Source organism: Kogia breviceps, chromosome 1 (assembly GCF_026419965.1).
Source record: "Kogia breviceps isolate mKogBre1 chromosome 1, mKogBre1 haplotype 1, whole genome shotgun sequence".
Classification (NCBI taxonomy): Eukaryota; Metazoa; Chordata; class Mammalia; order Artiodactyla; family Physeteridae; genus Kogia; species Kogia breviceps.
In genome coordinates, this window is record NC_081310.1 from 73,753,048 (window position 1) to 73,777,450 (window position 24,403).

Genomic DNA, 24,403 nt, shown 5'->3' on the forward strand with positions numbered 1-24,403 from the left:
GACTATTTCAGTCCAGAAAAAAAGGGGTGGGAGGGAAGGAGGAGGTAGGAACTAACAGTTATTGAAATCTGCCATGTGCCTGGCATATGTTATCTCATTGAATCCCTAAGTAATCCATTTAAATAGGGGCACTAATACTTTATAGATAGAAAAACAGAGAGGCCCAATGAAGTTGTTCCAGGTCATTTTGGCAGAACTTCATGGAGATCACATACATGGCTCACAATTTGGTGATCATTTCAGAATAGTTTTGAGAGCAAGCATTTAGGGTCAGAATGCCTTTCCATAATCCTTAAACTGCACCTAATGGCTACTTTGGCCACAGTAAACCTAATAGAAGAAGATTTAGATCACATGTTAAAGTGTATAGAACCTTCAAAAACAGATGAATGTATTAAAATCTTAAAACGTCTAAGATTACTTTTTATCAATAGTCGTGTTACAAAGGCTAAAAGAGTTGGAGGGAATTTTCCAAGGTTGTCTCTCTCTTCAAGCCCGTGGCTCTTGCTACTTTGCACTCTAGGAGTGTATCTTAACGTAAGATCAGTTCCTCTGATTCTTGGCACTGTACTGAAACTTATGGGCTCCCTCAGATCACCCTGAGACAGTCTGCCGGCTTTAGAGCAGGTCCAGATTTGTTCATGTTCAGAGCTCTCTACAAGGCCCATTGGGAGCTGGGCCATGTCTCCCCATTGGAAGGGGTCTCAAGAGTCCACTTTCCCATCTGTACTCTCTAGCCCGCCAAACTCCTGCTCCAAAAGTTAGATCTATTTGGCAAAATCGGACCCATGGAGGACTCTGTTGGAGCCATGGATTAGTGTTTAATCACATTTCCAGAACCCAGGGAAGCATGAAATGGACTGATCAGACGGTAATAACGCAAAGATTGCTTGCAGGGAAGGATGCGCTCACTGGCATGTTGCACTAGGGGGCAGCGAGATGCCAGGAAATGCACCATATTCTCATAACGGAGAGCAAAGTCACTTCTCTGTGTCTAACTAGGGAGACTCGTTAAGTAAATGACACTCTGCAAATATAACTTTTGAGCCTTTTCTTAGTATTTCAGTATAAGGGTAGATTCCAAATCTCTCCTAACTGGCAGCAGTTTTAGAAATAGGAAATTATTTTGGAAAACATTCAACCCAAATTAAATTTGGCAAAATAATATTAAAATACACCCTTCCACTCATATCCCACCCCAACATGCAGCTAAACACAGCCCTTAAATTTCAGTTCACAGGGCAGCAAGAAAAATCAGTACAGAGAAAACAAATGTTGACCAGAGGGGAGAAATGAAAGCATATGGCACAGAACCTGATTCATCACACCTGTGAGTCCTGCAGGGCTCCTACCTGTGTGTGAATTTGTTTAAGACAGTTCAAGGAGCTTGGGTGTAATTAGTAGCATAAGCCTAGAGAAAGAAAACATTAATCATTTCAGGAAAACTACATACTAGATGTATCAGTGAAGGAAGAGGGTTTTAGTCTGGCACACCTCAAACACCTTAGGAAATAAAATCAGCTTTCTATTGCCTGGAGACATCAACTGTACATGGTAATTGCTGAGTCTTGCCCTCTAGCAGTTATTGATAAAATCATTCAAAGGATGGAATGAAGTCATGTATGGACAAAATCCATTACCTTTTATTTACTTTATCAGCCTCACCTAATTTGAAGCCTGGCAGGAGGGCGTCCTAACCTAAACACTTACACCCTAGTCCTAACCTAAACACTTACACCCTAGACTTCTATGGCAAGAAAGTACTCACGTAAATGCAGAGAATCTGGCTGACTCACAGGAGCCCACTGTCCCAGAGACACAGGGTAGATCCATAACTATTTTTCTTTCATATACTACAAATTCTCCAAATTTTACTTAGGTGTTCCTATATTCTAATAGAATTACCAAAACCCTCTCAAAAATAAGTGAAACATTGCACAAGGAACTTTATTCAATATCCTGTGATTAAACCATAATTGAAAAGAATATGAAAAAGAATGTATATATATATATATATATATATGTATAACTGAATCACTTTGCTGTACAGCAGAAATTATAATAACACAACATTGTAAATCAAAAATACTTCAGTAAAATAAATTGACAAAAAAGCAAGTGAAAAGTAGCTTTTGGATGATGAGAGTGAGACTGCTTCCTTCTATTAGCACAAATAATCAGCTGATACAAGGGAAGACAAGGGCAGACACGTATGTCTGCTCTCTTCTGCTGCCTTTGCTAGTGTGTCAGGGGGTCTGTTGCCCTGGATGATCAGAGGTGAGATTCCCACAGTCATCTACCCTGAACTGATCAGAGCCTATGGAGCTCTATGAAGCAAAAGCCCCTATAAAAGCCCCAAATAAAATCAATGCAACATTGAAAAAGTCAGGTTCTGTCAAGAGTTATTTAATACCGTGCAGATATGCAAAGCTGTACTTTGTCAATACTCTGCTGAAAGGATAACCTTTTTGTTAAGTAGATTTACTGCCAAATGGACAGGGATTTGTGAATGTCTTTCTCATACCGGGTTTTTCCTTCAAAAGGAGTCTTGGATCTCCATCAGCAAAGGAGTGTTAGTATGGGCTGTTGGCCAGCAGAAGAAATATTTTTATTACATTGAACTGGCTGCTCTAATCGTTATTTGTTAAAAAGGGATTCTAACTGTAAAATGAGTCGGGAATATGTTTTAAAAATGGGTACACATTACGTAATAAACAAGGACAATATAAAGGACCAAGATATGCAGTTTGACTGTCTTTACTAAATAAGTTCTCATTATAGACTCTCCTTTAATTATAGGTTCCTCACAATTTATTATAAAGACTATTCTTTGACATATCATCATCATGCTGTTATAAGTGCTCCTTATTTAGGAATTAGTTCACAGGGCTGTCACATTTTCTCAACGAGATTGTAAGCTCTTTCGGCTGGAAAAATTGTTTTATGTGTTTTGCGGCTCATAGTGTCCAATAGTGAATGGAAAACAGAGCAAGGCTCTCTATGTAAATATCTGTTGTTCAACAGAGAAAATGCTTAGAAGGACAATTTTGACCCTGGGAATCATAAAGCACTAGAATGTCAGGAAACTGAGCAGGGCATACATAGCCTTGAAGTCCTTCGGGAGGAAAACAGACTGTATCTGATCTATCTCAGGGTCATTAACAAGGGTGTGAGGAGTTAGACCCTGCTAAGCCATTCCTCTGCTAAAACATGTTTCCCGGGAGTGACTCAGACTAGCAACCAGACTGGCAGCCAGGGGAACGAGGCAGCTCTTCCTGACAGTAGGGAAAAGCCAAGGACTCACATACACACGTGTTGATTATAAAACCATTCCTCCCATCTCTTTCCTTCTTCCTCCTTTCTCCCATCTGACATCAAGAGAGGATGTCCTGCTTCCTTTTCCCTTCCACCTACTGCCTACGGGCTGCAAATTCTATGATTCTTTTATCTTTCAAGACCCCTTTGATATTCTTAGAGCTTGAGTCTATGGTGAAAGGTATCAGGGTAGGGTGGGGAGAGAAGGAGCCACATAGAAAATGAGCCCTCTAGGTCCAGAATCTGAACCTGAGCCTTGCCCCCTGCAGCAGCACTACCACTGGGCCCGTCTAACCTAATCTTCTGACCTCGCCCAAGAGTGTGCTGGATCTGATTGCCCACAGCTCTTCCTGACTCTGTTCCGTGGGGCTGTGTTGGTAACCTGAAACTTGCTGTGGTGGGAGCATTTAAACTAAGGCAATGGCAAATGCTACCAATAAGAGCTTTCCTCCTGGAGAGCAGGTGATTAAACATTTACCAGCACATCGAGGGCCCCCATCCCAGGAAGGCCTTTTGGTCTAAGGCTGACTTACAGACGAATTTGATTTAAAAGGCCAAGGCTGGCTCTGAGAAAATACTGAGGGCAAAGCAGATTCTCTCCATCTATTGCCCCTCCCAACCCCAATACACATTGTGCAGCAGTGTGCTATGTGAATTCATAATTAAGTGTCTGCTGATGCCAGCCTTAAGCACTATCCTTCAAAATGGGCTCTATAACAACAGGTGACAAGGTAAGGACAGAGAGGCCACTGTGGGAAGAGCAGGGCCAACTACTCCAAGGTTCTCCTTTCCTCTTGGCCATCTCAGGGGTCTACTTCCACACTCAGGATCTGAGCACTGGGGTCATTGCCATGGGAGGGCCCCAGCACCCCTTGTCCATAGGTGACGAGGCTCCCTCATATTTTGGTGGCCCCTTGGAGAAGCACAGGTCATTGTGGCATAGTAATTAAGAGCCTGGACTCAGGAGACAGAATGCCGGTTTTTGAATCTCAGCAAACCAGCTGTGTGTCCTTGGGCAAGTTACTTAACTTCTCTGTGCCTCATGTATAAATGAGGGTAACTACAGTACCTACCTTTTGGGATTGTTGTGAAGATTGAATGAGACAATCTATAGAGAATCTTTCTGAGCACAGCACTTAGCAACAATCATAGCCATCATGATGGATATTATTTGGGGGGCTTCTCCTTGGGTTAGTCATTAGAACAAACATGGTTGTTCCATACATGCTGTTTCAAGTGTGGAAAACTTAGGGGTGAATGAAGAAAAAAAAAATCAAACAGAGTATCGACAGCTGCCTCATGAGTGACAGTCAACTTATAAAATCATTTTCTCTTCGATAACAATAAAGTTGTTAACTAACATATTTTTAAAATATTTTAGGTCTTTGGAAGAGAGGCCAAAAATCATGAACACAGGATATTTAAAATTCTACAGGTATAGAATTCTCAGAGCTGTGGGAGAGGATGTGAGAGGAGGCAGGAGGGAACTTTAAATCCTTTTGCACCTGGTGCAGGTTTGTCAGCGATCTCAATCCATCAACTGTGAAAAGACATCGATTTTAGTTAAATAAGGAGTACAGAGGCTGACTAAGGAGATGATGAGTTCTGAGGTAGCCACACAGAGGACCAGCTACCAGGCTGATTTTCATTAGAGATGGGGACCTGCTTACTTGGTTTTAAACAAATAAGAACTTGGCTTTTAAATATATCAGGTAGGGCTAGTTCTTAAAAACAAAAGCAGGGCTTCCCTGGTGGCGCAGTGGTTGAGAATCCACCTGCCAATGCAGGGGGCGCGGCTTCGTGCCCCAGTCTGGGAGGATCCCACGTGCCGCAGAGCGGCTGGGCCCGTGAGGCATGGCCGCTGAGCCTGCGCATCCGGAGCCTGTGCTCCGCGGCGGGAGAGGCCACAACAGTGAGAGGCCCGCGTACCGCAAAAAAAAAAAAAAAAAAAAAAAAGCAAAGTGACTTAAGTTTATTCTTGATAGAGAAACTTAGTGCATCCCTCTCTCCAGATAAGATGGGCTCCCTGACCTGCTGCTATATCCTGGCTTCCCTGGGCCCTTACAGGTGAATTTCTAGAATTCACCATCCCCGTCTCCTGGGTAGAATAAAATTTATCCACATCACCTCCTATTCAACTCAGGGCCTTGATAGTTGATTTTGGTAACTGGATGAATAAATATACCTCAAGGCTTTAGTGAAATTTAGTATTTAAAAAAATACTTTAAAAAGTATTTTTTTAATTAAAAAGTATCTTTTTCTTACCAAACTATCTTCATTTTCAAAAAGGAATCCCAGTGACTCCTGGACTAACTCAAAGGGATGCCCTGCTAAGGAGAGTATTTTAGGCTGTGGGCTGGGCCAGTATAAAAGGCTCCCCTAGAATCATACCACCTGGATAACTTCCTACTTTGCCCATGTGCCTGGCATATAGTAGCTTTCAATAAATGTTTCTGGAACCTAGCAGCCAAAACCACACACTAAAGAGAATTTTTACACATGCTTAGTATGAGAATGCCAACTAAGTATGCGGCATTTTATCGGCTATACTCAGCACTTTGGAAGGAACCATGTCTCTGAATCACTGAGCATTTGAATGAAAGGAAGAGCATATCCTCTGGATGTTCAGACAACACTGTAATGTCTTATATTCACTGATGAGAACTCAGAAGCCTAGAAGCATCTTTACTGTGTATGCACATACTACCTGTCTGGTGTTCCATGTCTTCATGAATATCAAACGTGATCACTAATTAAACTTACTGAAGTTCTGGTGTAAAGATACAGAGCTCTGAAGTGGTATCGAATTCTGCCTCTGTAGTTTCTCTGCTAAATGACCTTGGATCTATCTTTGTGACTCAGTTTTCTCATTTATAAAAATGGGGCTTATAATAGAAACTTCCAAAGGTTGTGGGAAGTCTCTAATGATAAAATATATATATTGAAGCATTTTGTAAATTGTAAAGCTACATGCAAAGGTAAAATACTAATGCATGCAAAGAAAAGATTACTATTCTCCTTAGAAAATTTTGCAAAAAATAGGTTAAAACGGGTGATTATTTCTGTAATTTTGAATTTGGATATGTCCTGAGGATCTTCTTTGGATAGTTTAGCCTCTGAGCTTAGGCTGTTTGATTGTTTGTCTTTTGTTTTTCAGGGTTCTTGGCTCATCCCAGCAATGCAGTACATGAGTCTAATTCGGTTTTGCTCCATGCATCAGAGAGTTTTAAGACAGCTATTAAAATACCACATGGAAAAGCTTTGCAGGGAATTCTACTCCACAGAGAAGCCACAGAAACCGCTACACACCTTAACTATCTCCCCACCCCCAGAGTGGGCTAAAATTACAGCTCCATTATGTTAGTACAATCCAGCCAATTTTATTGCTTGGAGCAAAATCTGAGGTCCAAAATGAACTTCAGAACATAAAAAATAAGGCAAACCTCAAAAGGAAACAAGCTTCCTTGGGTTTTCAAACAAATATTACATATCAGAGGCATTCTTCTAACGGAGGAGACCAAGCAAAGCCAAGAGGAGTCCTGCTAATTGCTCCACGAATGTAAAGTTGGAATCAGGGACTCACCCCAAAGAAAGGAGATCTCTTTTCATCATCAGATATTAAAGGCTACAACCTTTCATCAACTCCCTCCTCAGACATGAGACCCCTTTGTGCCTTCCTCGAGTCCCTTCAGTATTGAATTACTATCTTCCAAGTTAAAAAATTAAGATATACTTTCAAGACTCAATATGAGCTCATTAGTTATCCAATTTAGCCCTTTCCTTTTTTTTTCCCCTCACCTTCCTTTGTCTAATTAAATGTCATTTTTTCCCTAAGCATTGTGACATAGTCCATGAACTTGTATGGCTTTGGTACTACGCTACACAAAGGAAACAAAATAACCAACCAATGCTCCTTCTAATGAGCCATCCATGCCCCATAGCTGCTGCTTGGTTTGTTACATCTCACTTGTCATTTGTTCACTACAAAGCCACTGATACAGTTTAATTTCTACATTCATCTTGAGTGAGTGTGGAACACCCAAGGATATTTCTATCACAAGGATATAAGACTGTCCTCATTACAAGCACTCTGTCCTATTTGCCCCCAAATCCAATAAAATGTCTAAGAAATGCCAATATTTTGGTAGCCAAATTTCATTCCCCATACAGTCTCTAATACCTGGAAGCAGAACAAAAATTCTTTGTCTGACCACCTGCTCTGATTTTTAGGTCTAAAGCTATGGTCTTCAAATTATGATGTGGGAAAGAAGGGACATCCAAGGATGATCCCAGGCAGTATCAGATCTTCTAGATACCTGAGTTTGTGTCACGTTAGTAGGGAACGATGAGACTATCCAAACACTCCCTGAGGGTGTCAGAAAAACTATGAGAGTGTACCTTGAGCAAGAAGTGTGGTAGAGAATCTGTGCTCTGCCTCAATTCAACAAAAAAAGAGGCGGAGTTCAACTCAACCAGCATTTATTAAATTACTCTGGTTAAATGTCCAAGATATAACAAACTGTAAAGGATACCCCAAAATGACTAAGGTAGGAGTTTGAAAGTGGGCAAACAGTGCTTATACATGAAAATAAGTTCCTTCAAAGGTCTTTTCCTTGTACAAGCTACTTGGCTACCCAGTTGCTTTGACTGGCCTGTCAAAGGAGTTAGGGTGCATTGCTCCCCAGAGCTTGTTCTCTGCAGCAATCCTGACTTTTCCAGCTGCCCAGGACCCAAGACTTGTTCCAGGGACACAAGAGGTGATGGAGATCTGCCTCTGAGTGAGGAAACTGGGGCAAAACCTCCAAATCATCAAGTGAAGGGTTAAATGTATTGATCAGTACCAATCAATCCTAGTGGGAGGGCAGATTGGAGCGTGGGTGGGTATCTGAGGCAGCTCCTGAGATCTTTTTCCTAGACTGCTTGTAATTTCCTTCAGATCTCCACTCAACTGTCTCTGTTGTAGGGAAGGGTTTCTAGGAGGTGGACAAGAAGGTGAGGTGAAGGAGAGCTAGGAGGGGAGGTGTCACTGAAGCCAGCAGAACAGTGGAGTATGTCGTCAAAGGCAATTAGAAGGTTACCACTGACCTTAGCAAAAGCAGTTGTACTTGAGTGAAACTGCTTCCTGCTCATTCCTTCACTCCTGCAATCCTATACGCCCTCATAATTCACATATCTCCTTTATAATATGAACCTCACATGGTTTAAGGACCACATGACAATATATTCTAAGTTAATGATTATGATAAATTTCAAGCCCTAGACCTGGTTATGGTTATTAATTTTCCCTAACTACATAGGTACATGGAGTCTATTTTTTGGTTACATCAGGGCAGTAATTCATTTTAATTATTCCTTTCCTATTGATTCCCTAATATAGTCCTTACAATAGCTCTTTCAATGTTATAAATGAAAAGACCACTGGATTCAGTATCAGAAAACCTGATCATTAGTCCTGATTCCAACCACGTGGTCTTGGAAAAACACTCATGTACTCAGAACCTGGACCTTAACAAAATAATACTTACAGTAGGGAGTCATCCATTCATTCAATAAATATTTACTGAGGAGCTACTACGTATCAAACATTGAAATGGGTATTAGGAATAGAATGCACAGGCATAAGGCATAATCACTACCCTTAAATAGCATCAGTCTGGGGAAGAAAAATCCACAAATAACGGAGAAAAGAGATTATAGTTAAAACTATTTCATAAGAAAGTGCTGTATAAAGTATCCATTTCTTTTATTATATTGTTTATCCTAATTTATTTGCTAATACCTTTTGCTATGTGGGTACCTATGCTACACTGGAAATGAAGGATGCAAAGATTAATAAGACAAGGGAAATTGAAGGAAATGAACTAAATCTGTATTTCTCAGCATGGTTAGACTTCAAAACATAATGATGAATTAAAAAAAAGATAAATTGCAGAACTGGTATGTACAATATGGAACCATTGGTATAAATTTAAAAAATCATAAACAATATTACATAATATTCATGGATATCGATAAATAGATACATAGATAGGCTCAGAGGATATACATTCATGACAGTGTGTGCTCCTAGGAAGGGAGAGAAAGGAATGGAACAGGAGCTGGGGGTAAGGACAAAGTGTTCTTCCATTTTCTTCCCGGTGTTTATTTAAAAAAAAAAAGAAAGAGAAACGAGCAATTGTCACGATGGTACAAATGTCCTTGTTATATTACCCTTTGTGCTTTCCTGCATTAAAAAAGAAGGAAGTCTCTGCTCTCAAAAGACCCACATTCTAGTAAGGGAGGCAGATATGTGCACAGTCAGAACATAAAATGATACGGGTTTTACTGTAGACCACATCTCTCCCTGCGTCTTATGTCCCTGCCTCATGGGCAGATGCCACTTGAAGAAAGAGTGGAAGGAATTCTTTGCCTATGTCTCTTGCGTGTCAACCTTCTACCTACACAGTGGCCACACCTCCACCTCCTCAGAAGAGCAAGGCCCTCTTGCTTAGGTTTCTTCCCCTTTTCACATTTTCATCTCAGTACGTCCCTCACCAGTCTGAAGAACTTGCTCCTTTTTCTAGGGCTGAGGGAAAGATTCTGATCTTTTCTCTGTTGTACTAGAGGAAATGACCCACTTTCCTTTGACCTGCTTTTCCAGATTGTTCCGTCAATCCTATCTCTCCTCCTCCAGTTTTCAATCCCTTCCTCCCCTCTCCTCTCTATCCCATCTCACAAATGCATAGCTATCTTCACCTAATCCCGGTCTCCCCGCTAACCATTTTCCATACGATCTTCTCTTCTTCATAGTCAAACTCCCCAGACATGGGACCTAGCACTTGAGGCCCTGGATCCTGAAAAGCCACAGTATTGCTTCCACCTCCCTCCCTCACTTCCACCACCATTCACTCTATTGAAACTGCATCCTTTAAGATCACTAATTGTGTCCTCATCGCCAAATATGGTTGCCTTGCCCTGTTCTCCCTAGATCTCCATAGGTGGGGACTTCAAATGCCATTTCGTGCCCTTCTCCCTGGACTGATTTCCATGACACAACACTGTTCTCATTCTGTCTTTATTCCTTTGGCTGTTTCTTCTCTGACCATCAGACTCTTTCCTTTCTTTCTACCTCATAAGTGAGGACCTTTAGATATTCCATAGAATTCTGTGCTCAACCTTCTGTTCTTCTCCTGGCACATTCTCTCTATTGGATATTCTAGGTCCTCCCACAGCATCCACTCCACTTCTCTACTGACAATCCCTGAGTCGACGTGTCCAACTATGGACTGTGAGTTATAGTCCATGGACTTCCTGATGAATTTCTACTTTGATGTTCTACCATCATCTCAAACTCAGAGTCTGAAAACTGAGTTCTTTACCTCTCTGTATACCCTAAAAACAAAACAAACAAAATCCTATCCCAAACAATAAAAATCATCCAAGTTCATTTAACTGAATTTGTCAGTTTCTGAGACTTTCCATTTTTCCCAGTCATCATACTTCAAATCCTCCCTCATTCTCCTTTTGTATATACAATCACAGTTACTTTCTTTCTAGAATTTCTTGGATCTGTCACTTCCTTTTTATTCTCATGGTGATTCGGCTAGTTCAACCTATAACTACCTCAAACCTAGACCACTGAAAATACCTTCTACAGGGTCTATTCAAGCCTCCAGCTTCTTCCATCTCTAACCTATTAATTTTTTCTAAGACATCAATTTAATCATTTCATGCTTCCCTCACAGAAAGTATTTTAACTGTCTAACTCTTCGACTCTAATGGGATAAGTCCAAACTCTATTGAATTCAAAATCCTTTACATTCTCTTCCCCACAAATTTTAAACACCGTATCTCCCATTATTTCTAAACTCTTACAGCTCTCATATTGTTCTATGTAAGTTCTTGAGCCTTAATTTTGCCATGTAAATGGGAATAATATTTTTAGAGCTGTGGTGAGGATGAACCATGATAGTGTGTGTAAAGCCCCTAATCCAGTGCCTAGTGAGTGGTTAATTATGTATCACAAATATGTCATGTGTTTTCTCAGCTCTCTGCTCATCATGGTCCTTTTATACAGAATTCCTTGCTTCCAGGTGAAATTCCTGCTTCGTCTGTGGCTCTTTCCCTAAACATCTCAGCCCAACAGTGACCGCTGTGTCCTCCGCTTGCCTGTGAAAACTCATTATCAGTACTATACTAGTAACATAGTACTTACATTGAAGTCATGATATTAGTGTGGGTCTTCAGCTTTAGTGTGCATGAGAATCATGTTTGTTAAAGTACAAATCTAAGTACAAACTACGCTCCACCCCAAGTTTCTGATTCAGTAAGTCTATGGCGGGGCCTGGGAATTTGCATTTCTTATAAGTTCCCAGGCGATGCTGTTGCTTCTGGTCCAGGGATTACACTTTTAGAATCACTGGTGTCTATGTTTTCTCAGATGAGCTCTAGGTGGCAGGAATGCTGTATTGTTCCTTTTTCTATTGACCCATCCTCCCCTTTCTACACATCCCAGGTAGTACACAGGGCAGTAGTTTAATGCAAAAGGAACAAATGTTTTTCAACTGAATTTAATCACTTACTGGAGCTATGGTCAAACCCCATATTCACTAGCTGGTTGTACTCAGTCTTAAACCATTTCCAATATTTAAAAATCTACTAAAGGAGAATGTCTTAGTGATGGCAGGTAAACAATATACTATTTGTGTATAAAAACCACATTAGATATAGATATAGCCTCAAGCTTCAATTCTTCGTGTTAGTAGAGAGGTATATGGACTCTAGGAATTTAATAAAGGAAATTATTTCTATTTTCCTTTGGAATGCATTTTAAAGTTATATTTTGGGATGGGCCTATCTTACATTCTGGAAATTCATAATGCTTTAAATAATTCCCCTATGAAAGTACGTTTCTGTGTCAAGGACCACTCTCTGCCTCCTCTGAAGCCTAGAGATGGACTGGCAGTGAGGGGGATTAGAAGGAAGGTGTCCACACCAAAACAGGACAGAGGAAGAAAAATAGGGAGAGCTTTCAGAAGACATTAAAAGGGTAATTTTATCCCCAAGTCTGGGGAAGATAATGGTTGGCAACTTAGTAATTGCTATTCTCCCCCTGGCTCACCCATGACTCAACTGCTACTGGGCTAAAGATACATTGGAGAAAGAAGATCCAGCTCCACAGCTGACCAAGTTTAGGGCTTGGAATTGACCAGTGGGGTACGTCTACTATAGACTTACATAAGGAAGATCTAGGAAGGCATCCATCTTTCCTAGCTTGATTTTATTTTAATCCCACTTTCTCCAGCCCAAACTGAAAAATTCAAGATGAACAATATTTCCTACTGAATTCATTTAAAACATTTAAATACAGTTCTTTTGTTTCAAGATGCTTGTTTGTTTGACCGAAAATTTTCATTGACCAAATTAAGTTGGATAATTTTAAAGACTTTTTCTCGCAGCTAAAATTCAAAGTAGAGAGGAAACTTTCAACCTCCTTGACTTTGGAGGAACACTGGCTTCTATAAAATAAGACTAATTAGAGATGCTGATGAGGTCAACATGGAGATAAAGCGAAAGAAAAAATGCTGCCAAGGAGGCTGAGAACCAACTTCCAGTGAAGCCACCAATAGACTCTTTGTGTGGTATACGCTGTGTAAGATGAGAGAATTTCCTCAGCTGTTTTGAAGACAGTACTGATGAGGGTATAGTCAGAGGTCCAGTTCCCATATGGACTTCACGTGACCCCAAATTCTGGTCCACACGACCAAACTCTTTGGTCTCTAGACATGACTGCTCTTAATTACTGAACACAAGAGGGACTAAGCAAAAAAACTTTCTTCAGAAAAACAGATAATCGTTGCTTTAAATATGTTTTAAAGCGTATACCCTTCTGAGCAAAAGTGACATCTTCATCACAAAGAATAAAATAACACATTCACAGTTATTTCCTTCTCAAAGGTTGAAAATATGGTCCTAATAAATCATTTTTCCCCAAACATTTTCCTAGGTTGGTGCTAAATTTATAAGATATGCATGACAAGTTAAACAATAAACATTCTCTAATGCTTCACCTTTATGATTACAGTAACAACTGTGAATAATGAAACGCTTTCTATCCTTGCTCAGCCATCTAAATACTTGATGTGAAGACAGAGGTAGCTGACATAATGGAAAAGAATATGAGAAAGAATGTGTGTGTGTGTGTGTGTGTGTGTGTGTGTGTTTGTGTTTAAAACTGAGTTACTGGGCTTCCCTGGTGGAGCAGTGGTTGAGAATCCACCTGCCAATGCAGGGGACACGGGTTCGTGCCCCGGTCTGGGAAGATCCCACATGCCGCGGAGTGGCTGGGTCCGTGAGCCATGGCCACTGAGCCTGCGCGTCCGGAGCCTGTGCTCCGCAATGGGAGAGGCCACAACAGTGAGAGGCCCGCATAACGCAAAAAAAAAAAACAACAAAAAAACAAAAAAAACCCCAAAACTGAGTTACTTTGCTGTATAGCAGTAATTAACACAACATTGTAAATCAACTACACTTCAATAAAAAATTCAAAAAAAAGACAGAGGCAGTTGAAGTCAATATTCCTAACCTCAAACTAGTTTAACCAAAACTCAATTACTAAATACATATATGGAGTCATAGACAGTTTTAGAGATCACATGATTTTTCATTGGTGCTTATATAATTTGGGGGATTTCCTCTCCATTTCTATTCAATATATCCTGCCTGAGTAACTGTTATGCTGTCTGTACCACCCAAGGCCACACACTATAGTCATATTTAGCAGAAAACACAATAAGAACAACACAGAGAATCATGATTGTGAGGGGTGAGGACAAGGGGAAGCCAGGAAACAATTTATTTAATTTTAGAAAGCATTTCACAAGTTTACATACCAAAAACATTGAGTTACCATGGAAGTAGAGGAAATGTTTTGTCACAGAGAACTGGCTAAAAAACAAAGGCAAAGTTAAGCAGACATCTCTCTGGATGGAGAAGTGTTAACAGCAGGGAGCCCTGGGAACCTTCCTTGTATATGTCTTATTTAACTGCCTTTATACGAAATACGTAAATAGCTATAGTGAAACGCAAACTTTCAGAATTTAATGCTAGGCGATTTCTTTCATTGCCATTTAGTCCAATTCCTACATTTTGCAGGTGGGGGTAAAAAAATCTATGACATGGAGACTTGGTCAAGGTGACACAGCTAGCAAGAAGCATGTCCTGATTCCTAGACTATGGGCCTTCCTCTGCCACCCTGCCTTGGCTTCACTGCCAGAGGTTGTGCCAATGACATTATGCCAAGGGGACAATTAAACACTACAGGGAGATTTCACAAAGCCTTCTGAGTTGAGCAAGCATGTGTGTCAGATGATATTCAGTGTGGAAAATATAAGTAAATGCATTGAAGAAAACATAATCTAAACTCCAGTCAGAAGTTTAGAGGCTTTATATGACCCAGCAATCCCACTCCTGGGCATATATCCGGAGAAAACTCTAATTCGAAAAGACATGTGCACTCCAATGTTCATTGCAGCACTATTTACAACAGCCAAGACATGGAAGCAATCTAAATATCCATTGACAGAATAATGGATAAAGAAGATGTGGCATATATATATATATAGAGAGAGAGAATACTACTCAGCCATAAAAAGAATGAAATAATGTCATTTGCAGCAACATGGATGGACCTAGGGATTATCAATATTAAGTGAAGTAAGTCAGAGAAAGACAAATACCGTATGATATTACTTGTATGTGGAATCTAAAATATGATGCAAATGAACTTATTTACAAAACAGAAACAGACTCACAGACACAGAAAACAAACTTGAGGTTACCAAAGGGGAAAAGGGGTGGAGGAGGGATATATTAGGAGTCTGGGGTTAGCAGATACACACTACTATATGTAAAATAAACAACAAGGTCCTACTACACAGCATGGGGAACTATAGTCAATATCCTGTAGTGAACCATAATGGAAAAGAATATGAAAAAGAATATAGGTGTATAACTGAACCACTTTGCTCTCCATCAGAAACTAACACAACATTGTAAATCAACTATGCTTCAATTAAAAAAAAAAGTTTAGAAGCTTTGATGATCAGTTACAGGAAAGGTGCCTATATGTAATGCTTCCCCATAACCATCAGCTTAATGTGCTGCAGTTCCATTGAAACGCCTTGGCTCACCAGATCTAGAAAAAAGTGGAAACAAAACAGAAAACATTACCCTACAACTGTACAAAACCAGAGGGTCTAAGTACTTGGAAAGTTGTGTTGAGTTTTAGGCATAAAACCTAAAAAGAGATTGAATAGCTGGAAAGAGTCACAAAATGGCAAATAAACTGGTCACAGGAAAGGAGGGACTTCAATGGGAGAACTGACTGAAACAAATTTAGGAGAGAGAGGGGAAACTATTACTATACAGTAATATAGTACTGAGTACAGCCACAACTACTGAGCCCACGCACCACAACTACTGAAGCCCGCACACCTAGAGCCTGTGCTCTGCAACAAGAGAAGCCACCACGGTGAGAAGCCCGCACACCGCAACGAGGGGGAGCCCCCGCTCACCGCAACTAGAGAAAGCCCACGTGCAGCAGCAAAGATCCAATGCAGCCAAAAATAAATAAATAAATAAATTAATTAAAGGTAACAATCACTGAAGTAATTTAGTGGAAGGAGAAAAGTCAGTAGGGACCAGAACAATGTGATTAAGCTCCCTTCTGGAAGATATAAGGGAGGGTTTTAACGAGAAGGAGTTGGATGGAGGCAGGGAGATCTTCAGGCCAGAAAACTACATGGGAAAAGTCAGTATGAGACCACTCAACTGGAGTAAAGGAAGATAAAGACGGATGGGCAGAGAAAGACCAAATTAGGCAGGGCCATGAAAGCCAGGCAGAACATCTTGCATTTTATCTTGTGGGTAACTGGGAGCCAATGACAGTTTCTATGGCTAGAGCTGAAACATGGTCAACATTTACCATTTCTTAACATTTCCCTAGTATGTTGCCAAACTCATACTGGCAACAGTTACGTTTTACTTGTATTTAATATTTTTCATTTGCTATATAAACAATCACGTATAACATCTAGGTAGATATTTTGACATGCGAACTTCCTTTGGTTCCAAACTCATTCAAATAATACATTTTTGTCTAAAAAGAGAAATTATAATATGAGGTTATGAAAAGTCCATTTCCCTCTTAACATTCTTCCTAGCAACTCAGTTGTTTTCATTGGCCTTTATTAAAACAACCTTTGTGTGAACTGGCAATTTGTTTGGTAAATATCCATGAAAGCATATTTCAGAAAATACAGTAATAAAAACCAATCCAATTTCAGAAACATCCTTGCTGCCAGACATCAGTCTTCAGCTCATATTATGAGTATTTCCAGCAAGTCTTATACATTAACATGAGAAATAGCTTACTGTTTAAGATCAAAAAAGTTGAAAAATTCTTCACTGACTCTCACAAAGTATTCAGGGGTTCTGTCCATAAAATGTATTTCTCTTTTGATAAACTGCATTTATAACAGCTTCAAGCACTTCAATTCAATTGAACATTTTTCCTCCCAAACCTACCGAGACTGCTTGTTATCATCCTAGTATCCATATACTTTACAACTTTAAGAGGTCTGTAATATTAATATTTCAGCAATACCTATCTGGAGCCCTTATCTACTTTCCAAACCCTTATAAGATAGAAGCTATGTTCAAGACTCCAAGGAAATTCTGTTACTATTTTTCAAGTATGCACAACTCAGCTATTGTCACTAAGCTACATTTAATAAGAGAAAAATATTATTCCTCAGCTGAAGTCTAATGAGGAGGAGAAACTGCTAACTATATGTTCTAAAGAGCGTTCACTTAAATGTCTCCTGGTTGGCAGATAAAATATCTCTGTGAAGTGAAATGGAATCATTGCATAGTTATTTTGGGGGTACTGTTACAATCAGCCTATATATCTGCTATGATGGTTTTTTATATAAATGTTTTCTGTCCCTTCCTCTTCTCTTAGAAAACATCTCCTCAGTCTAACTGTCCTGGTTTCTACAATAAAGGTTTCTTCATATTTCAAAGTAAATCAGTGAATTAATTTCATAAAGAGTTTGAGTGTGGTTCTGTGTGCCTATAAACATTCTGGTCATTGTGGAGTAGATATAAGGAGTATAAGATATGATTTTTCTGTGAAGCAGCTCACATTACATCAATACTTGTGCTCTATAAAACATGAAATGATAGCAAATAATTCAAGGCATTCTCACAACCAAGGACTGAGTTGTGAAAGACAGAGCCTAGATCCAAGGTGGGGGAAGATAAATGTGGGTTAGGGTATTTAGGAAAGCTCACTGCAATGCATGGCTTTATGAGAGCCTCGAAGAATGGGTCTGATAAGGGGAGGGAAGGTGGAAATTCATTTCAAGCAAAGAGACTAATATGAGTGAAAAAGCAGGATGCAGGGAGTGAACTCTCTTATTGAAGGGTTATTAGATGCCAGATGTGGTAAAATATTTATGAAATGAAATAAATATCATTTACTCCTTCCTCACAGCAAATCTTTGAGGTGGATATTATAATCTCCATATGACAAAAGGAGAATGAGGATCAGAGAAGGTAAGACATTTCCTGTAGGTCACCCATTAGGCCTTTCAAAATCAGGATTCGACACCTAGGTCTACCTGGCCCCAGAGCTGGGGCTTTCTCCAGCAACTCATTGCCTCCTTTGTGTCTATGCTTCAATGAAGAGAATGTCTTGCCTCTAGCAATTCAATGTGATGGTTAAATGCGGGCCATAGGGCTTCCTTGGTGGTGTAGTGGTTAAGAATCCGCCTGCCAATGCAGCGGACACGGGTTCGATCCCTGGTCCGGGAAGATCCCACATGCCGCGGAGCAGCTAAGCCCGGGTGCCACAACTACTGAGCCTGCACTCTAGAGCCTGTGAGCCACAACTACTGACCCCTTGTGCCACAACTACTGAAGCCCACGTACCTAGAGCCCATGCTCCACAACAAGAGAAGCCACCGCAATGAGAAGCCCGTGTACCGCAAAGAGTAGCCCCAGCTCGCCACAACTAAAGAAAGTCCGTGCATCAACGAAGACCCAACACGGCCCCCCCAAAAAAAAATCATTATTTAAAAATATGTGGATATTTATATTAAAGAAGATTTGAAGGCTTAATCAAGAAGCAAAATCTTTTTTTTTTTTTTTTTTCGGTACGCGGGTCTCTCACTGTTGTGGACTCTCCCGTTGCGGAGCACAGGCTCCGGACACGCAGGCTCAGCGGCCATGGCTCACGGGCCCAGCTGCTCCGCAGCACGCGGGATCCTCCTGGACCGGGGCACGAACCCGTGTCCCCTGCATCGGCAGGCGGACTCTCAACCACTGCACCACCAGGGAAGCCCAAGAAGCAAAATCTTAATGATAAATATAAGGCAAATGAAAATGAGTATCCATTCCCTTAAGCTGGTATTAGGGACCTGAAATCATCATTACAAAATGAAATCAGTGAATTGGAATAGTGAGGCTGGCTGCGTTAGGGAATGTGTAGATTGCCATACTTTTTTTTCTGTTGTTTTTTTTTTTTAACATTCTCTATGGTGGGTCACAGTAAGTGAATGAAATAATTGCTGTGCCAATAGTTGGTCTCACAAGTTATGGCTGCCTTCTTGCTACACCTAAAAAGGAGAAATTAAACTTGGAACAAATGAAAAGAAATAACCATCTTGGATAATTTGAAAATATGAAGGTACTTAAGAATTAAAACTAACAAAATCCCAAACCAAATCAACTCAGACAAACTTTGGAGAACCCTCAAATTCTGAAGAACATGTTTGGGACAAAAGTCTATAATACCTTAAAGAAAATGAAAAGGGTTTGTATCTGGCTTCTGAATATTCACTATACTGGTATCATGCTGTCACTTAACACAGATAACATTGTGAGGATTTTCCCCACTGTGTTAACACAAAAGTCTTGATCATAACACAAGATTCCATTTGAAACACATAGCTCACTCATTTTGAGGCCACGTGACAATCTGTAGGCTTCTAAAAGGAATGGTTATGCTGTTTGAACAATTTTGGTATATCTTCCTAAATTTTCATGAGCTAAGCTTCTACTAATCTCCCCTTCCCCAGCATCACCTGCTATGTAGGTTTGTAAGAAATGGAAAAAATCAGAGTTGATTACAAAATCTCTCAGACCACAGTAAGATCAGCAAGATGGCCAACTAGAAAGCTCTAGGCCCTCTGTCCTTCACAGAAACATTAGAAAAACAACCAGAGATTGACTATAATAACTTTACAGGAGCTCTGAAACCAAAGATCTAAAGCAACCGAATGAATGCCCAATCAATAAAAAGCCACATTCAATATGGTAGGAAATTTTGTGGCACTTCTACTCTCCCTTGCCCCACCCTTTCTCTGGAGAAAGGGCAATCTTTTCAATAATTCATGCTGGGAAAACTGTGTATTTACATGCAAAAGAATGAAGTTGGACTCTTACCTCATACCATAAATAAACTAAAAATGGACCAAAGACCTAAATGGAAGACAGAAAACTCTTAGTAGAAAACATAGGGTAAAATCTTCGTGACTCTGGGTTTGGCAATGATTTCTTTGATATGACACCAAATGCATAGGCAACAAAAGAAAACTTAAACTGAACTTCATCAAAATTAAAAACTCTGTACATTACAGTACACAGTCAAAGAGTAAAAAGGTAACCCATGAAATAGGATAAAATATTTGCAAACCATGTATCTGATAAGGGATTAATACCCGGAATATATTTTTAAAAAAACCTCAACAATTTAACAATAAAAAACCAAGCAACTTGACTAAAAATTGGCAAAAGAAGATACACAAATGGCCTAAAAGTACATTAAAAGATGTTCAACATCAAAAATAATCAGGGAAATGCAAATCAAAACCACAATGAAATACTACTTCACACCCATTAGGATGGCTGTTATATATAAGTATGTAAATAAAAAACACAAACTGTTAAAAGCATTTGGTGAGGATGTGGAGAAACTGGTGGGAATATAAAAATGTTATAGCTGCTATGGAAAATGGTATGGCTGTTTCTCAAAAAATTAAACATAAAATTACCATATGATTTGGCAAATCTACTTGTGGATATACAGTCAAAAAATTGAAAGCAGGGACTCAAACAGATTTTTGCACACTCATATTAATAGCAGCATTATTTACAACAGCCAAGAGTTGGAAGCAACCCAAATGGCCATCAACGAATGAATGGATAAATAAAATGTGGTCTATACAGACAATGAAATATTATTCAGCCTTAAATTAAAAACAAGGAAATTCCAATACATGCTACAACCTGAATGAAGCTTGAGGACATTATGCTAAGTGAAATAAGCTAGTCATAAGACAAATATTGTATGATTACATTTACATGAGGCACCTAGAGTAGTCAAATTTGTAGACACAGAAAGTAGAATGGGGGTTGCCAGGTGCTGGGGGGAGGGAAGTGGGGGAACTAGTTAATGGATGTATTTTCAGCTGGGGAAGATGAAAGAGTTTTGAAGATGGAAGGTGGTGATGGTTGCACAACAATGTGAAGATACTTAATGCCACTGAATGGTATATTTAAAAATGTTTAAAATGGTAAATTTCATGGTCTGTATATTTTGCCACAGTAAAAAATACAAATAGAATATCTTAGACCAAAATGTTTCCAGATAGTACTTTCTGTCACTGAGCACCTGGGTTAACACATCCTCCTCTCACTGTGGCCAACAGAGGTTGCCTTGAGAGTTTCATGAAAAGATTTTAATTTCTATGACACCACAGTATTTTTAACTTCTTAATGCTGCTAGATATCATAAATATGTCTATGTCATATAAAGCCCACACTAAGATGCATTTTTATAACCTTGTACCTAAATATTTCCTGTATATCTAATTTGAGGTGTGATATTTTGCATACATTATTAATACAATATACTCACAAATAATATTATTTATTCACATATACAATAATAAGCTAAATATCTGATACATGGATAGCAAAGTCAGTAAATGATCATTTGATTGACAGAATTAATTTATGAGCAATGTACCCCCAGGAGCCGCGTAACCTACATTTTTCTCTCTCTCAATTTAAGTGTCCCAGATTTATTTAAGGCACATGCTGGTCTCCTTTCCTAAAATAATTGTCCTCCTTCCTTCTACCCACTCAAATTCTACCTATTCTTTACAGCTCAGCCAAAGGAGAGTATTTTATAAAGCATTTCCTGGCTATCCCAGCCCACTTTCATCCTCCTAACGTCTAGACTCTATATAATCATTTAGTGCTTAGTAATAGACTGCCTTGTATTATTTGCTATCATTTTATGTTTTAGAACCAACTAAAATGTACTGAGAAATTGATGATTATTCTAGCCTGAAAGGATAGCCCAAAACAGTGATACAAGGTACATTCACTAAAAGCAAATTGTGAACTTGCTTATTCTCTGTCAACTCTAGTGCAGCTCAATACGAATATGAGTTCAAAATCACTATTGATTAGGATTACTAAACTGGCTTATGGAAGACTGGGAGGAAAAATTCCCTCTCTGCGACCCCCAATACACATGCAACACACACACAGTAGCACACACATACTCAACCACGTACACTGGAGCACAGTTTGCACAGAAGTCGCAACTTTATGGAAAGAAACTCTGGAAACTAAAGCAGTAACATTTTTTGAGCACCCAATATGTGCGAAGCACTTTGCTGAGCCCTATGAATGAGGAATTCACACATCTACAGTCATCTTTAGCCAAAATTCAGACTCTATTACATTGGTGGTTAGGGCATGCTTCTGGGCATTGGCTTAATCTGGGAATTTTCCTCTTGGATCAGACATGAAACCAAGCTGAGAAAAAAATATGAGAGGAGGTGGAGGGTAGTTGTCTTACCCCTGCAATAAAGAACCCATATTTCAACAATGAAGAAGTTTACTTGTTGTAGTTAAAACTACATATTACTTTGAGTTCAAATTATTTCTATTAATATATAAGATTTATTGAAATTATATTGTTTAAACAGGAACAAGAAAGCTGAAAATTATTTCAGGTTTTCAAGCCATAAGGAAAAATAGTGCCTTTAGGTTTTCCACTCAACTAGGAAAATTATAGCTTCATATTTGCAGCACTAAAGCTAATGCAATGTCAGCAGCTCCATCAAACTCTGTTGTTCAGCAGTTTATAATTCAAGCAGAAATGTTCACTCCAAGCCCAAACTTGGCCTACACAATTTCAAAGAAAATGAAGAAAAAATTATTTTGGCTCGTGCTAACTTATAAAAGCAAAAGAGAGGGTCTTTTATAGAGTATTTCAAAAAACATCTAAGAATTTGAGAACGTAACTGAGAATTACTGAGTTGACATCCTTCATTCCTAAGGTTATAGAAATAACTCCAAATTCCATGACATCATGTCAGCATCGGCAGTATCTTAACTACTTTCATAAAATTCTTCATCTGGTAGAATTTCATATCAGACAGAATTACTGTTCATAGGGAAAAAAACAATTATAGTGGAAAATAAGGACAAATAGGTAGACATTTCTCATGAGGGCATCATAAGACTTTAGATGTATTTTTCCTTTAAGTACTAACTCTCTAGTGAAACATACACACACATAGAAAATGAAAAAAAAAATTCTAGTTTTTAAAGTGTTTTGCAATGGCAGGCTGGAATTCCCAGAATCTAGCTTCCTCCTTCCAAATGTCATCTTAGAAACAACTTAGTGTTGAAGTGAAATTCTGGCAGCGGATGACAGGAACTATTGGGCTGACCAGCTCACTGGAGGTGGGTGGGTGTGAGTGAGGGAGCTAGTCAGCTCTGGGATGGCAACTTGAAGTCATGTGGCAGGTGGGTTATAGATTGCCTTTGTGTCATCCTACAGATGAGTCTAGCTCTGATCTCCTACAGTACCTTAAAAATATATCAAAACTTTTGATATTGTGGTATCAGGGCATTACATAAGAAAGTCATCCTTTCCTATCTGTAGAAGGCTCACTTGTATTAAATACGTTGATACCTTAGGTATTCCATGTCTGTTTTCATACAGCATTTATTAAAGCTGTACTATGCACCAGGCTACAGATGATCCAGCAGGACTTCTTTCTTCAGGAGAAGTCAGGAGGAAGCGAGCAGTTCATAAAGACAACTCCAGTACAATTGTGGAGTGCCATCTGGATGACTTCACTGAAAAGGATGCTGAGGTGTCAGAAGGACACCTTGTCTCTTCACCACCACGCACCTTTCACCACCTTCTGAAATCCACTTCCCCTTCCTTCTTCCCTTAACGCTCATTTGGTCAAGCACTCCCTGCGGATGGGACCCTGGGTCGTTTTGTGTGAAACCATCAGGCTTGGGAGAGCAGTATCAAGTACAATTTTCAGAGGGGACAGCGGTGGCGTCTGGAAAGGAAGGCTAGCCTGGCAGAGTTGCCTGCAGGGCCTGGTCGGGCTTTAGCATTGCGGGGGGGCAGAGAGGATTTACGGGGTTCGGGGCATACCTGGTTGAAGGGTTCCGCGATGAGCGAGGGTTCCCATATCTTAGAACCTATGGTCGCTGTCCCGCCTTTCTCTTTTTTGGGCGCCATGCAGAGAATGGGAGGAGCATTGGCCTCTAAACAGTCCTCAGGCCTGGACTAAGCGTCCCCGCTGCCATAGTAACCTCAGCCACGCCCAGTTCCTGAAGGAATTGTCTCCCCTCTGCCAAACCTGTTCTGAATCCTCAGGTCAACCGCTTCTGTCGCCATGGCAACCGAGTTTCCTGGAGCACGCTGCAACTTGTGGGCGGGACTCCAGTCCCCTTGGTTAAATCTTTGGATTTCCCAGCAGAAGAAATGTGCAAGTGGAGAGGGAAAGGACGAGGCTGGCCTCGAGCTGGTCAAGCTTTCTTTTACTCACTTCTACCCTCTGCTTCTTTTTAGAGCCTTCTCTGGCCCGAGGCATTGTCCTGAAATTCAAAATCCCTGGAATCCCGTCCAGGACTTCTTCACCAAGATTACTTTCACCCTGGGTAACCTAGAAGGAAGAACTGACTCTCCTCAGAAAACAGCCCATGCCAGTTTTCTCTT

The 24,403-nt window shown here is 39.9% G+C and overlaps 1 protein-coding gene across 1 annotated transcript in view; it reads right to left on the reverse strand.

Annotated features, from left to right (window-relative positions):
• Positions 1-23,923, reverse strand: part of SPAG17 (sperm associated antigen 17) — a 229,029-nt gene extending 205,106 nt beyond the window's left edge. Inside the window, exon 1 of the mRNA XM_067030751.1 lies at positions 23,837-23,923. Within this exon, the coding sequence (XP_066886852.1) occupies positions 23,837-23,923 (87 nt within the window). The remainder of the gene's footprint in view (positions 1-23,836) is intronic.
• Positions 23,924-24,403: the final 480 nt, after the last annotated feature.